This window comes from Toxotes jaculatrix, chromosome 22 (assembly GCF_017976425.1).
Source record: "Toxotes jaculatrix isolate fToxJac2 chromosome 22, fToxJac2.pri, whole genome shotgun sequence".
NCBI lineage: Eukaryota > Metazoa > Chordata > Actinopteri > Toxotidae > Toxotes > Toxotes jaculatrix.
Window position 1 is genome coordinate 9,902,835 of NC_054415.1, and position 16,966 is coordinate 9,919,800.

General features: G+C 44.3%; 1 protein-coding gene across 6 annotated transcripts in view; it reads right to left on the bottom strand.

Moving 5' to 3' along the window:
- The window catches only part of foxp2 (forkhead box P2), a 104,367-nt gene that overhangs the window by 26,293 nt on the left and 61,108 nt on the right, over nt 1-16,966 (bottom strand). For all 6 annotated transcript variants that reach the window (XM_041029849.1, XM_041029851.1, XM_041029847.1 and 3 more), the window contains 5 exons: nt 8,164-8,301; nt 6,277-6,366; nt 4,034-4,214; nt 2,388-2,673; nt 416-520 (listed from right to left, as the gene is read on the bottom strand). In XM_041029849.1, the coding sequence (XP_040885783.1) occupies nt 416-520; nt 2,388-2,673; nt 4,034-4,214; nt 6,277-6,366; nt 8,164-8,283 (782 nt within the window). In that variant the 5' untranslated portion in view covers nt 8,284-8,301. The remainder of the gene's footprint in view (nt 1-415; nt 521-2,387; nt 2,674-4,033; nt 4,215-6,276; nt 6,367-8,163; nt 8,302-16,966) is intronic.

Below are 16,966 nucleotides of genomic sequence, written 5' to 3' on the forward strand. Positions count from 1 at the left end.
CAGTGAATGGGGGCCTTTGTTGTGGAGGTAAGTGTGCGGCCGTGCGAGTTGCCATTAGCTTTTGACGCTTTTTCACAAACCTATCAGGCCCTTCCACGCCAGGAAGGAGATTTGTTATGGATCAGAGTTGGTCTGAATCCTGCGCTGCTAGAGCTGAACTCTGTCAACTGCCTGTCTGGAAGGTCAAAATGTGCTCTTTGAAAGGCAGTGATGTTTTCTTTGTTAGGCTCCTCTGTACCCACAGAGAGGAGGTGCTGTAGTGTAAGGGATAACTTTTGTGTGTCTCACAATAAAATACACACTGGCTTCTTGTACACAGACACACACACACACACAAAAAAAGAAAAACCCGACATTAACAAGGACAGGTGAGCAGACATCATCTCCAGCAGTATAACATCTGGGTCATTCTTACTTCAGAAACTGTCCGAAGTCCTCACAGATGTTCTCACAGCCGGGCCACTTACACACACCGTGACCGTACAGTGGGTGGGTCCCTCCACTTTCTTCATGTAGTGAACTGGAGACAGAGCAACAAAAAAATGAAAAAGAGAGAGAGAGAGAGAGAGAGAGAAATGAACAAACAAAAAAGCAAAGAGAAGCAGGGGGTTTGTGAGTTTGTGTGACGTTACTATCAGCAAGAAAGAGGCGAAACCAGGTCAGTTCAGGTGAACCGCTCAATAGCTGAGGCTCTATAGGAGAAACAGAATGAAAGAGAACTGTACATATACGTTGACAACGGCTGACTGAAACAGAAATGCTTTGAAAACTTGGGTGAGAGAAATAATTCCGTGTGCTCCCATTTCTAACTATTCATGTCCAGTCGAACTAAATAATCATTATATGCAACCACATTATGACATCTTAGCTGAACATAAGTTCAGCTAACATCCCCAGTGGAAATCTACAGTACAGTGAACTGTAGCTTTGTCTCCACCACAGCCACCATCCCATCTTGTAAAGCTATTATGGGGAGGAGGGGTGGAGGCTTTCAAGTAAACATTAAAAATCCAGACAGCCATATAATTTTCATCAGGAGATTAATACTGTGTGTAACTTATGTTCTTTGAGGACGAGGGGAGCAGGGGTGCTTGGCGTTTTTCAAATGGCACCCAAATAAGTTACGACCCTGCCTAGACAGCACATCCTATTAAAGATGACAGTTTAACCTTTCGTCTTGGCACTGCTGTGCGCGTCTGTCTGTGTGTGAAAATGCGAATAAGAGTGTGTTGCGTGATGTGTGTGTGCATGTTTGTCTACTTATAGGTTATGTCTGTGCACGTTTGTGTATGGTTGATGACGATGTGCATGCATGTCTGTGTGTGTGGCCCATGAATATGTGTGTGTGTGTGTGTTAGCACTGGCACAGCTCACACTGTGTTTTACAGTGGGGCTTCCCCCCACATCGATCTGTGGCATGTTAGTAAGCAGTGCTCCTGACAATACTCCTTGTTCGATCATTATGAGACACCACACACCCCTCGGGACACAGGCAGATAAAAAGTCTTTTTTTTTCCCCGCCTTTCTTCCTTCTCTTCTCATTCCCTCCCTACTTCTCTCTTTCCTTCTGTCTTCCTTCTAAAGATATCTTTTTCAAGCCTCCTTTTAGTGGTAGTGGAGAGATAGCATCTACTTTAAACCAATTACACAGCACTTCCACCTCCAGTGTGAGTCTCTACCAAGCATCCACACAGACACATACGCACACACCGCTACCCTAAGTCCTTATTATAATATCGCCCAAGAAAAGCCTTTGAATAATGCATGGGCCAGATAGGCAGATATGTGAACACTCAGTGTTTTGGTGCGGGGTGCATTTATAAAAGACGCCATCACAAGGATAAACATCCTGGAAACGCCACTCAAGGCATCACGTATTCTGTTTACATGACAAGTAAGCAAGGAAGGTAATTTTCAAAAGGGGGGGAAAAGAAAAGAGAGAAAGCACTAAATACTTAATGTACAAGCAGGTTACCTTGTCTTGCCTGCCAGAGAGGCTTGTTGTAAGTACGCCTGCCTGCATGGCTTCCTTTGCCTGCTTTTGATATCTGTGTGCAAGCTAAGTGCGTTCAATGGCACACACGGTCCCCTGGGAGTACAAGGCAATTTTTTTTTTTTAATATTACCAAGACACTAATAAACTATTGAACAAATAAACAAAACATCATGTCTTCCCTGTAGTAGCAATGCTGTTATTTTAAACGAGGACAAATACTCTGGATGGGAGGGCGGTGTTCTAATATGTTCTTACATCTATTCGTGGCACAAAAACAACAAGCTTGTGTGATGGGTAACAAACATGCCTCTGTAAACTTTTCATCTCCTCTGCTTTTTTTCTGTGGTGCTGTATCGAAAAAGGTGGGCAGATGACATTTCAGTTATTGTACCTCTCTCGCTCCCTTTCCCGTTCCCTTTCCCTCTCTCTTCTGTGGTTGAGGGCAGGGGACTGTCCGTTGGCAATGGAATGGTGAGAGATAGGCGGTGATGCTTTGGCGGGATTGGAGGAGGAGGTAGTTGAAGAAGTGTTGTTGGTGGAGAGGTCTAAACCGCCGCCACCTCCGCCGGTGCCAGTGCCACTGCTGCTGTGCTTGATGCCGTTGTCCTCCATGCTGTGACCGCCGCCTCCGGTCACGTCCTTCCACAACTGCTGGAGCTCCGCGGGGCTCAGGCCAGCTACAGAAATGAAGAGGTTAGAGAAAAATAAGAAAAAGAAACAGAGAAACAAAGGCAGAGAAGAGAGCAGAGAGTGGGAAGCAAAAGTGGGTTGAGTAGGGAGAGGATGAGAGGAAGAAAGAGAAGAAGAATGAGACAATTAAACTTCGTGTACACAGTATCAATAAGGCTGCTCAACTAAATGCAAATCCTAGTATCCAGTGTGAGGCAAAAGCTGAATCCCAAACTTTATTCAGCACCTTGAAAAGTTTTATAAAGCTGCATGACTGAAGGCCTTACCCTCACTAAGCGAAAATCATCCTCTGCTACAACACTGCAGACCTGAATTTAAACTCATACAGTGCTGATCAATAAAACTGTTCTTCGTCTACTCTGTCCAGTTAGATACTGATGCTACCTGTTAACAGATTACTCAGGTAGTCCTCAGTCTCAAACATTTGGGTGTTTTCAACGAGCAAGAGCTATAAAACATTGATTACAGTGAACGTGTGCATGTTGCATCTGAGATAAACAAGCTTTGTCCACTGGTTGTTTTCAGCCTGGCAACTAATTAGGCAATACTCACTCCTTTGATTTCCTTCTAACATCTCCCTGGCTGTTGTTTTCTGTCTCCGCCATTTTGGTGGTAAACAACAAACATAGGTGTTTACTTGGCTCAGGAGGAGAAAATGGAGCCTGCTTTCCTTTCTCTCTCTCTGTCCTTTTACTCTTCTCTCCCTGGCTCTCAGTGAAGGCAGTAAACAACAACAACAACAACAACAACCGGGGAAGAAAGGAGGGGGCTGGGGAGCGGGGGAATAGGAACAGATGGAAAAACAACAAACACAAACACAGGCAGGGCAGAGCTGAGAGAGAAACGGCAGTAGACAAAGAAAGCCATAATCAGACAAGAGGAGAGAGGGAGAGTGAGAGAGGAAGAATGGAAGACTAAACAAAATGATCATGTGGAGAGTTAGAGGAAAAAGTGGAAGGTAGAAGAGCATACCAATGAGGGGAAGGCAGACAGACAAACATAATTAGAGATGAACATACTTAGAGGGGACATAGGTGCATACCAATGAGAAAAGACAAAGACAGCCAGGACAGAAAGACAGAGGAGGAGTGGGACAGACAGACTTGGAGACACAAGATGAAAGACTGACAGCGCGAAGGGACAGTGAAAGACGTCCAGACAGTGACAAACACACCTGCAGACAAAACACAGGAAGCATGTGACCACTTCTGTTGCAAGTCACGTGCTCAGGATCAACACGACCAAATCCAACACTTCCCTTCTCCCTCCCCCTCCCACCCCCTTTCATCCCTTCCCCTCCTCCGGTTCTCCTCCTCCTCCTCCTCCTCCTCCTCCCCCTCCTCTTACCTGGCGGGGGCAGGGTCTGTCCGGGCAGGGCGGCTTGGCCGGGAGCGGGCCCGGGCAGCGAGAGCAGGCCCTGCCGCTGCATGTTGAGCAGGTGCTGCTGCTGCTGGAGCTGCTGCATCTGCAGGAGCTGCTGCTGGAAGACGAGCTGCTGGGCGGCCAGCTGCTGCTGCTGCTGCTGTTGCTATAGAGAGGAGGAGGAGGAGGAGGAGGAGAGGAGCAAGAGAGGAGCGGAGAGGAGAGGAGGGAGGGAAAATTACAGACGAATTAACAACTGAGAGAGAGGGAGAGGAGTGAGAAGACGGAGCGGTGTTTGTGCTCTGTGTGTGTGTGTGGAGAGTCTGCACTCACTCGCCTCTGCCGTGACCTTAGCTATACCTCTCTGCCTCTTCTTCTGCCTCTCTGCACGCTCTCCCTCTCTGTCTGTGCTCACTTAGTCTACCCTCCTGTTTTTTGGGCTGTACCACAGCGCTGTTGCCTTCTTGTCTCTTTGCGTGCGTCCATGAGAACACATACACAAACAGGCACAAAGCCGCGCTGATATACCAGCTCTCAAGCCTGTCAGTGTATGTGGCTTGTGATTGTGTATGATACTAAGCCTCCGGTATAATCCTCCATCCCACACCCCACCCCTCCACCACTGATAGTTAATTGTCTCGCCTTCACTGATGGTCTGTTACAGCTTATGTGGCCAGAGGGAGCTGGCAGAGTGAGAGATTTACAGCATCATGTGCGTGTGAATGCACACACGCAAATATAAACACACACACATGCACAGCGTCCACACCCCCCCCCCCCTCTCTGTTCTCCTCGCTGCCTCACAGAGTTGTTTATCGCTGGGCCAGACAGGCAATTGCATAAGCTTAGTGCAAAACAACAACAAAAACAACAACAAAATGAAAAACATCAAGCTCAGTCACCGCAGCAAAACAAGTCAGAGGAGGAGTGAAATTTAGGAAGAAACAAAAGCTTTGGCTCTCAGCTGTAACACAGTGCCATGTGACAAATGTCTATTTTAAACAGAAAACTCAGGTAATAAGTGAATTTATTCAATCTTTTTTGTCTTTCAGGTCAAAAGGGGGTGGATGCATATGGGTAAATTTTTAACTCTAATTTCAATGTTTTTCCTCTCCTCTTCACATACATGTGTACATGCATACAGCATGTCACACTCAAGTGTTTCTGTATGTTTATATTAGTGTGGACCTGGGAAAGCATGGAGGTGGAGGCAGGGGGTAGAGTGTGGGGGGGGGGGGGGCAAAACTTGTGATGCGCTCACTGGAAAACAGGCTGCATAATGGAGTGATGGAGGGAGGCAGTTTGCCCTCCCTACTCCTCCACCCTGCCTCAAGAGAAATAAGGGAGCAATTTCTATTCCATATTTGATGGCGGGGGCCCTGAAAAACTCTATTCACAAATCCAAACAGAAACAAAGCCGCCGGGAGGTCAGTTGCGGCTTCCTGTAGGGGCAGCATAATGGGCTGCTTGAAGAGACACTGAGAGGTGCAACGCAGAGAGGGAGGAAAAAGGACAAAGCGTGCGTGTTTATGTGATACCTTTCTATTTTTTCTGATCAATTTAACTGCTTCTACACGTACAGTGTTGTCTGGATGTGTCTCTAGACTGGCTCTCAGGGTTCAGCAGCAGCACGGTTACGTAAATGTGGCTAAGGTTGTCATGCCTGTCTCCTCTTCTCTGATAGCCAAAGAGAACGAGACGGAGCCATGTCTGTCGACCGTCTGCCTGTCACCGTGATTTATGAGCGTTATGGTATACTGTAACTTTAGCGGGGGGTGCATGTGTTTGTGTGTGTTTGCACGCCCACAGAAACAGTTCATTAACGAGTTGGACCCAGGACCCTTTGTCTCTGGTCTCCTTTCAATAAATCAGTGAGTATGTGTGAGCATGTGCATATGCATAGTGTTTGTCATCGTCCCTTGGAACAGTTCATTAATGGAGTCATTCCCAAGAAGAGTTGCAAGAGTACAGATGGCATTGTGCTAAGGGGTTAGTTACTGGTGACAAACTAATATCATTACTAAACAATAACCAGCTTAATTAACTTAATTCCAAAACAAGAAATCTGAAATGAAGAGAGAATTAGGCATACATGCTCTATGGGAGAGGGTTTGATTTTCAACATGCACACACCCTACATTCACAGTCTGTCTCCTCTGAGTTGTTAACATCTTTGATTGGGTGTGGAAACTAAAGGTGGTGTAAATCTGTACATGTGGTGCACGTACCTCTTTAGCCTGCTTGCCAGGGTGTTGCTGCTGGAGAAGCTGCAGATGAAGCTGCTCCTGTTGTTTCTTATAAAACTCCTGCAGGTGTTGCTGTGGACACACATTCACACACACCCCACAGACAGAGGACCAAGACAAGATTAAGGAAATGCACATGCACATATTTACCTAAGTGCACATCCCTGTTTTCTTTTTAATATAACCCTAAATAACTCGAGAGCATTTACAGACCCTGGCTTCAAAATGATATGAGTCAGACTTTAAGTCATTCTGGGCCTGTATAACTAAATCTAATTGATTTAGATTCACATGCAAAAACCCTTAAAGTAGATCCCCTACAATTAACAAGACATTTTCTCTTAATCTTGCCTGCACTGCTTCAGCTCCAGATGTACTTCACATGTTAGTTATGCAGAAACTGTTGCACATTATAAATTATATCTTCTACTGCTTCTGGCATTTGTAACTCTGCTGTCTTTCACAGTCTTCTCCATATGGGCTTTTAATAGTCCCACAGTTCTGTAGGGGGCAACAATTCATCATATTAACTACACATTTGGCTGCCAGAGTGCTTTGACTTCCTTTGGAGTGGCTGAAACAAACAGAATAAACCCTCTCAGGAACAGGTTCGCAACACTGAACTGATTCCTTTAACACACAGGCTGTGGCAGCTATTTAAAAGATGGTTTTAGTTTTATTTCATGTAAACTTCACATGGCTGTTTGGCCTGAAGGAGAAGTTCACGAAGCAGGACCCTGGAATGCACGGTCCAGTTCTCGGCTAGCTGCCACAGAAATATCCAGAAGATTTAACAGACACTAATATTAAAAATGAACAGGAGCCCCAGGAGCAAATGAAAAATGTTTTGTGACGCTTGCTGTAGTCAGTTAATCAACATCAATCAACCACCCGTTGGTTGTTCCATATGACAAACTTAATTCAATATAATAAACTTTTCTATGCTGAGACTGACCATGTTTAAAAATTCAAGTGTAAAATCTGAAGTGCGTTGACGTGTCTGCGAAAAAAGGAGCACAAAGCCACGGCATTGTACCGAAACCAAATGTAGAGTCTGAGCACTCTTAATGAAGAGGAATAATCAGGATGACTGACATTCTTAATTAAACAATTCTCTTTCCCTTAATCAAATCTATGAATGAGAAATGTATTTCAACTCTGACACGAGACTGTGCCAAGTGTGTGCTTTCTCAAGCTGATTCCAAATATTACATCATCCATCACCTATCATTCAGCTTCTGCTGTTCAATCCAACTCTGCCCTACTCTCTCAGTCCCCGATGGATGCTTGTCAGGGAATTGAACCAGCAACACACTAGAGACAGTTAATTAGAGGTGACATGAACAAGTGCGTCAATTTCAGATTCCTCTCGGTAAGCGTGTCAAGGACACTGGGCTGCGGTGAGTTGGCATGAGCGACTGGTGGCTGCAACACACACACGCAGGCACAGCAGTGACTCAGGGATGTGTGGGGTGTATGTGTGTATGTGTGTGTTTTCGTACATGTTTGCACACAAACCAAACAGTGACACCAAATGAGGGTGTTTTAAGGGTGAAATAAAGAGGTAATAAAATAATAAAGTGTGATTGTAAGACTAGATTTGGATGTGTGTGTTGTTACTGTTGTACATGGTTGTGTATGTGTGTGCAGGTGTGGTTAATCATGTCCAATTCTAAGTTTCTGTTTGTGCACCCACATCACTACGTGTTTGTCTGCATCAGCTGCATTTCAGAAACTGCTCATGGGGCACGGCTTGCATTTAGGCATGTGTGCATCTGCATGCGCCAGAGGGTTTGTGCCTAAATATTTGTCTAGGTGTGTATGCATTTAGGTGTGAGTGTGTTTGTGTGTGTGTAAATGTGTGTGTACCTGCTGTAGCATAACAGCTTGCTGCTGCTGGAGCAGGGCCTGGAGCTGCTGGGGGGAAAGCACCTGCTGCTGGAGGATCTGCTGCATCTGTTGCGGCGTGATCACCTGGGGACTCATCATGGCCACCGACACTGGAACCTGGACAGGGAGGATGAGGGAGGAAAGGGTGGAATGAGAGACAGAAACAGACAGTAAGGGGGTGATAAACAGGATTGGGTACAATGGAGAGGTAAAATGGGTGAGAAAAGTGACAAAGGGCAGGAGAGATGAGTAAACAATGAGAGCACAGGAGTGAGACGGATGGAGAGATGAGCAAAAAGGGAGAAAGTGAGAAAAATAGAGCATCAGAGAAGTGCGTCAGGCCTACTGGCATGGATCTACTGGGAGTGTGGTAATTGGTGACTGAGAGGTAGGGAGAGCAGGCCTCCATTGGCCGTGACGCTTGGCAGCCTAGAGGAGATGCTGAAGGACAGATGGGTGCTGTGCCTTTGTGTTGCTCATCTTATTTTCCTGCCTCCACCCCGCTGGGAAAAGTAAGGGATTTAAATAGACGTAGACCTTAATTAGCAGGACCCTTGAACTCCCCCACTTTAGCATGCCTATTAGTGCTGCTATTGTAAAACAGCGTGAAAATGCACAACTCTAAAGTTGATTAAAACTACACTGATGAAGTGGACACATGGCAGGCACAATCAGCGTGATGTGGTGGGTCGTGGCTGGGAGGTTGGGGGTTCACCCTAAGCAATATTTTTATGTTGGAAGGGACAGAAATATGGAAAAAAAAGACATGAACAATTCTACTTAAGTAGTAGGGAGTTTTTTTTAATGCGTTTTTTTTTTTTTTTTTTTTTACTAGATGCCCTCTGCAGTGAAGTTTGTCAAGTTTTTACTTTCTCACAAAAGCAGTCAAAAGCACAGTTGTTTCTTCCTTTCTGCTGACGTGCCGTTTTCAAAAAAATGTATGTGATAATCATTAAAATACGAGCTGTCAAATCGCAGTAGAAGAACTTCACCAAAACAAAACAAAGATATATACATATACTATATTTCTGCTAAATTCTTCTAAGAAGGCAGCGAAAGCGACTTCTGAGGCTTTAGATCAATCGAAAAAGACACGTTTCTCCACGGTCTTTGATTGTGAGCACACATTTTAACAGGGGAGTGCGGGCTAACAGTCGTATTGCACAGTTTCAGCTCCTTGTGGCTGCTTAAAAATTGAACAACTTTTGAACTTTGAAAACAGTACTTTTGATTTGTGTTTATTTTTGAGTTAAAGAAAATAAAATCAACACTGAGTGAATGATTTAGCATCCAATACCCTGCTGGTTTGATGTTTCTAACAGTGGACTAATGTAACATTTCTTAGGCCTGGATTCTGCATCTTGTCAACAAAAAAATCTTGACAGACAAGTTTTATGCTACTATAAGACAATTAAAATGTCAACATGTAGTAACACCTTCACTGACGCTAATTGCAACAGTGTTTGGCACAGAGCTGCCATGACAGTAACTAGCCTATATGGTGTGTCAAGGGGCCAATAAAACATCCCTGTCCTCATCGCCATCTAATCAAGCTGCCTTGATTACTTTCCATGCATGTCTTTTCTCCCTCCCTCCTTCTCTCTCCTCCTCTCTCTCCCTCTCTCCCTCTCTCTCTCTCTCTGTCAGGCCTTGACACGTCCTTGTTTAGCTCTCCTCTCCTCAACGCCTACCCCCCACCCCAGGTTTTCCCCCCTCTTTGATTAGCCGAGACATTTGCATGGTCACTACACATTTTTCATTTTAGAAGTCATTATGCATTAGTGGCTCCTGATCGCCCGCCTTGACTAATCCTGATGAACTGAAAATCACAGCTGAAGGTCAACTTCCAGCCGGCCCCGCTGCACATTCATATTCATATTCAAACAAATCCTGCCTCCATTGTTCATTAGGGTCTTAGAGAGAAGGGACTCCATCTAAGGTGGAAGAGGTGGAGGAGGAGGAGGATGTTGTGGTACATCTCTTTTCTTCTCTGGACTCCTCAATGCGAGAGCGCAAAAAAGAAAATGCATTCACAATAAGCGAGGTGCTGAACAAAAGCCGTCAAAAGTTGCAAATTAAACAGTCTGTGTGTAATTATGCAAATGCTGTGCTTACACCTTCAATGTTATTAACCCTTGAAGGTACATTTGCTAGGTAAGTAATTACCCCTGCAGTCACTCCTCGTTTTGTGTTGCATGCCATGACAATGGGACGAGTGCAGCTGAGAAACAACATGAGAGATGCACTCATTAAGACTATTAATTGGATGCTGGCTCAAAGATGTTTTGGTTCACAAAAGGGATGCACGCTTAAGACATGCTGGATTTAACACAAATGTATGCACATCCATATATAGAGTGGAATTAAAAATAAATTTCACAAACAGCTTCTTCTTTGTCTAAGTGGTGAAATGTGAGCATTCGTAGTCAGATACCTGTAAATTAATAATGCAGCATTTCAGCAACAATGAATAAAAACCAAACAAGACTTCAACAAAGAAGAGGAGGGGAAAAAAAAAATCAACACAGCAAACAACTAGGTTCTGAAAGTGGGAAGTTCCTCTTACACTTTCATTAGCTTTTTAGAGATGTAATGGGTGATAATCATCTTCATTTCATGACTGCTCCAAACAAAAAGAGGGGAAGAATAAGGGAGAAAAGGCAGGAGGAAGAAAGAGAGGGGAGAAAAGGCACTGGCCCACGTCCATTGTGAAGTGCAGCATAATGCTAATTCCAGCATTTAACTGCATGCTTTTCTGCTTGACGTATCAGAGGCTCCAAGATGAAAGCAGATAAGTAATTGCTCTCCTGGTTCTTATTCTTCACTGACAACCCATAAATTTAATTTTACACACACGTTCATTTACATTTTCGAGTATATGACATGATAATTGCAGGAATATAACACCTCCATTCTGCGGGATACTGCACGAGGGCTTGATTGACGTGAGCGGTGAATTGAAAGGAACAGGAGGCTGAATTGCCTCTCCTAGAAATGATTTTGCCACGAAGGGATAAAATTAATGAGCATTTACTAGACGATGGCAATGGCATAAACATCCACACACCGTGAATAGACTCTTTTTCATAGAAGAGGAGCCATGATATCCAATTGGGCTATGGCTCTGTTTCTCTGTAGTCAAAAAGGATATATTTCCAGTGCTGGTGCACAAAAAATATTAATGTGATTTATTAAATTGTTTGAAATTAACTGCAGCTGATGTGGCCACTGGGAACCTTAATAATAGAAAAGGTGCTTCTCCTGTTTTTAATAGTGCAAATTTGGAGAGAAAAGAGTTGCCTCCACATGAGCTTTGGACAAGTCATTTGAATGCCACCCCTTGCATAAAAGGACATTTGTAAGAAACATGGTCGTTTTAAACTGTGCTCACCATTTGAACCCTTATTTGTTTATGTCCCTTGTCTTAAAGTGAAGGATGAGCTGTATTGACATGAACTTTGAAGTCATGTGGTTTGCCCTCAGAGTTGGAGAGCAAAACAAAGGACCTTTAAATTGGCTCCTGATGTGAAAACACTGGTGGGACCCTCACTAGAACAAGCAGATCATTACACCACTCTTGTCACACCCGCAGCCTGTAACCAGCCTCTCCAAAGGCTCGCAAAAGGTCAAGCTCTTCTGCAGAGAGCTCAGGTATCTCTTCCAGGCAAAGCTGGCACCCAAGTTCCTTGTTATGTTTGATTAAACTGGGCATTCTGGCATTAAATGCAAAACATCACATCTCTACTGCACGGTGCTCGCTGGCTGGCTAACACAGCCGCCTGCCTCCAACTGTCCGGACCAATGGACAAACTTCCAGCAATTACAAGCATTCCGCTGTGTGGTGCTTTATCTTTAGAGCAAAGAGTTTTTATGAGTGAACACAAATTACCTAAAGCAGGAGATAAGTGGTGTATCAGAGTTCAAACTTAAACAATTAAAGTCCAGCACTGAGGAATTCCTTTTATTCGATTTCCTTCTGTACAATTCACTTAGCAGCAATAAGCACGTGGGGAAACTGCTGATTACGCGTCGGCCATAAACATTATGGGGGCAGCGAACACGGGGCGGTTATCAACAGCAGAAGTTGTTCCTGTAGCACTGGACAAGGGACTGAGCTGCGCTACAGACACAGCTAAGATAAATGCAATGAAAAATGGAAGGGTCCTAGTCGGTAATTACTGTGGATCCTTGGCAGGGTGAGTCACTGCTAATTAAGCCACTAGCTTCATTTTACACACGGAAAGAGAGAGAAAGAAACCATGGGGAAAAAAAGGGAGAAACCTCGCCACAGCCACCCACCGTTCCCTATTTCATCTCAGTCTCCTGAGCATCCCAGGGGGCGCAGGGCCCAAACTCAGACTCCCCCCAACCCTACCCCTTGTAGCTTGTGGACTTCTGACCTCTCAGCTCCCTTTCAGCTGACACTGCTCATTTACTAGCCAATTACTGCCACACGATTATTGATAGCTTGGACTCTCCAGTGGAGGACCACCAAGGCTACAGGGCAGCTGGCCTGGCAAGTGTCTCACTCTTAAGTTCAAGTGTGCGGTACGCAAGAAGTACATGTGCTTACTATGTACAAATCACACACACACACATGTATGCGTGCAAGCTACACTCACTCAAATGCATGTCATGTTTTCAGCTTAGGGAGATCAATACTCTGGATTGTCAGGACTGAAGCTAAGTAGATTACTAAATGTTTTCCTAAATCAATTTCCATAGCTGTGTGGCAACAGTGCATGGGAAGTGCAATTTATCATAACATAAAGACCCATCATGTAAAAGCCTTTAATAAAAAGCCTGAGGAGACTGAGATGGGCTTAGGACAATTTCCATATTGATTTATCCCTACATGCAGATAGTCATTGATTAAGCCTCTCGAATGTGGTGTACACCAGTGTAGCTGGGCGACATAGCTTGTGCACATTGTTTGTGTCATTATCAGTACAAATTGTCACACCTTTATCATTAAACTGGCACAATTCACTCCCGACTGATGCCTCCCTGCAGGTGTACATATTTCAAGAGTAAATGGGGGCGACGGTTGGAGGGGGAGTGTGAGAGGGAGAGAATTAAAAAAGAAAGTGCAGAGAGAGGAGAGTGCTGAAATAGAAAGAAAGTGAGAGAGAGAGCACAAGTAAGGGGGGGGGGGGGGCACTTCCCTCTGATGTTGCAGGTAATATGGCCTCCACTGGATCAGCCTCTTCATCAGTGACACACAGTAAATTACAAGTGCTTCAAGCAGCTCAGTGAATTATAGTTCATCACTTGGAAAGGCTTTCCCCCTCACCACCGGGGCCCAGGCGTATCAGATCTGCCGGTTAGGATCCAATTAACACCCTGGCCAGAATCATCAGATTGCATGTGTAAGGGCTGGTATAACTCGTTTATTGCACCCATGTATCTTCTGTCACAAGGTAAATTTGTTGCTGCTACATCAAAGGTCTGAGCTACTTTTTTTTTTTTTATCCCTCCCTCCCTCTCACTTTCTCTTGATCCCCCAAACTCAGCTACCTCGCCTTGGGGTTGCATTTCAACTTCTTTTGCATCACAATGATGAACCTGCTCTGTCCTCGCAATTTAGCAATCTTGTCCTGTAGGTGTTGTAAATGCAGGAAAAAAAGAGAGGTAGGGAGGGAGATGGGGAGTGAAAAAAAAAAAATCTTGTTTTCTGGTTACAAAAGCAGTAACCAAGGGTGTTTGACTTAAAATGTGCTGACGTTTTTTTTTTTCTTTTTCTCTCTCAGAGTCAACAGAAGTTTTCCTCATGAATAACATAATATTTTCCCCCTCTCTTTTTTCCCTTCGCTGTGATAATTTTTCTCTATTTTCAGATCCAACCAGAGGGGATGCAGTGGAAAGATATATTCATAAATGTAAATGTGAACTACCATCCTTTAGCCATGCGAGCTGGCGTCAGCTAAGCTATACTGAAACCTAGCGTCGCAGCCCTTTTCCCTGCATCTGTGTGTGAGTGTGTGTGTGTGTTCCGGATGAACGGCAATAAGCAGATGAGAGCTGCTATGGAGATAATATTGGCTCAGTGGTGAGACGTGTAGACCTGACCTTTAAAAGTGTGACACTTCCTAGGATGGCCCAGTGCCCACAGCCAATGTGACTGGCCTGGGCAGGAAGCTGTAGAATTCACAGAAAACAGGGCTAAATCTCTTCCTATCCATAAACCAACCACAAAACCTTAAATATTTTCATTCATACTTAAAGTCGAGTGTTGCACAGATGGGATGGAGGTTATTAGTCTCGTAAAAAGGTATTCACAGCTTGATAGTGTGAAAGGGGCAAAGCAGCAGTCGCAATACTAACTTGGGGTAAGATCAGATGGACAATAACTGCAAACAGAAAGAAGGGTCAGGGAGAACCTTCACACTGTCAAGCCCTCATGAGACAGGGTTAGGGGGTCACTCCACCTGTTTTATATGTGCTGCCTGACATATAGATGTGGTGGCTGCGTCACAATGAGAGCCTCAGGGTGACATGTTAGGAGGAGGAGATGTGGTAAGGTGGCCGGGTGGTGTCTGGGTTGCCTTAGCCCTCGCTGCAGTTCAAGTGAGTTCTAGTGAATCTTCCTCCAGCCCACCAAGTGTTAAGCTGCTTGAAGTCCAACTCTGCCCTGTTCCTTATCAATAATGATCAATAGAGCCACTAACAAACGACTTGCACTAAGTCACTTCTGGCAGTGTAAGAACTTTAAGCAAGAGTCATTGTGCTTGTGTTTGTGTATGAGTGCAGGCTGTGTGTAGATGCATTATGCACGTGTGTGTGTGTGCGAGCGAAACAACTGTCAGATTCATAGGCCTCTGTAATCCTCTCCGCCTCTCCTTGTCCGCGTTTCTTTATTTGTATTCCAAATGTCAGTGTATAAATGCCTTTCAGAGGGGGGATATTGCCACAGAGAGGAGGAGAGTGAGGGGAGAGAGGAGCAGAGGAGAATGGAGCAGGGAAGAGAGGGTGTTGTGTGCCTTGGGAGAGCCGTGTAAGCAGCATGGCGGAGGCACGGGGATTTACAGGGAGAAATAGGTGTTTATTGAGTGCTCCCGTGGGCTTACTGTGTAATAATAGACCTGTCACATTACGCAAATGTGGAGAAGCAGCTTGTGTGTGTGTTTGTATGTGTGTTTGTGGGACTGTTTTTTTTTTTTTCTTTTTTTTTTTTTTTTTTACATGTGTGTGTGCGTGCATGTGGATGCCAGAGCTGCCTGCCTCCGCATCATCAACTCCTGAGAAGCAGCGATGAGCAAGCGGATAGAATTAGTCAGGCGAGAGCCTTTAGCCGCTAATACGCGTAATTAAAACTGCAAGCTGAGGCACTTAGATGCTTGTGTACTAAATAATTTACATGCCATGATCTATGGATCATTTCCTGCACTTAAATACCAAAGATGGGAGAACAAGAAGAGAGAAAAAAGACTGGCAGAGGATTTATCAGTGTCTCTGCCATAAGCAGGATGTCATGGTAATATTAATCCCTTTCACACTTTCTACTATGCTAATCATACAAGGGGATCAATCCGCGTGATTTCTCCAGTGGAAAACATGCAGCTTGATTGCCGCTGACTCTTATCAAGCCATGAAGCTAATAAAATATTGCACTATAGCAGCCATTGTGGCCTCATAATCCAGGTAAATAATGCAGCTTTATTGGGTAAACTCCCTCAAGACAAGAATAAAAGAAAAAAAAAGTGGTACTGACAAGAAGGAAGAAATAGAACAATAAGAATAGCAAAACAAGGGTTTTTAATCAAGTAAGAGTTTCTACCGCTTTATACTGATATTTGCACAATGAAGTATTACAGCTAAAATGTCATTTGAAATGAGTGGATTCAAGGGCACGCAGTAGCACATTCCCACTGTAGAAATGATCTCGAACCAGAATGCATCAAGCCCTGTTTGTGCTGGTGTGTATCACAGAGAGAGTCAGCAGCGCCTCTCCAATGATGCTGTGCATGGAGACTTTTTGGAACAAAGAGGTGAGGATGTTAATAAAGGCTGGATCAACAGATGGATTAGTTGGGAGCTGAGGACAGGCCGATCAGCAGGCCCCTCTGATTCATACTGATTCATATCACCAACACGAGGCAAGGATGGAGTAAGCAATGTAAATATTCAATATTTACCATCTGCTGGTGTTATTAGAGGCTGGGGCTTGGACATGGGCTGACGGTTATCATGCACCCACACTGCTCTCATTCAATATTGTTCTTCCTACCATGTATGTATTGTACTTGGTGACTATGGAGGCATTTGTAGATCAGGATCCCATTTGTTTGAATCGATTCACTTTGGCATACAGAACCTCAAACAGAGGCTGCAGAGAGCGCTTGTTTAATGAACACTTCTTTTTTTTTTCCCACAGCTAAATCAATAATAAAATATATATATATATATATATACTCTAATAAACAGTCTTTAAAAATATGTTCATAATTCCGTTTCCATTTTGTGGGAATATACTGATAATATCAACGCTTGATGAGGTTGAATTATTTAAATGCAAAAGCATGACTGAGTCTTTGCCAACCTTATCTCTTCGCCAGTGCGTAATTAGGTACACAGGGGTGTGACTCCAATTGAAGGTGTCGCCATTGTTAGACTGTGAAAATATCAACGGGTGAGGTTAACGCCAATTTCCCATCATTAATGAAATGCACAGAGCTTCTAATGAGGTAAACCATTGCTCCTTGATATTACTTATTAGCCGAGTGGAGGGCACAAACTCCCCACACTTCAATTTCAAATGGCTAAAAATAAATTAAATAAAAAA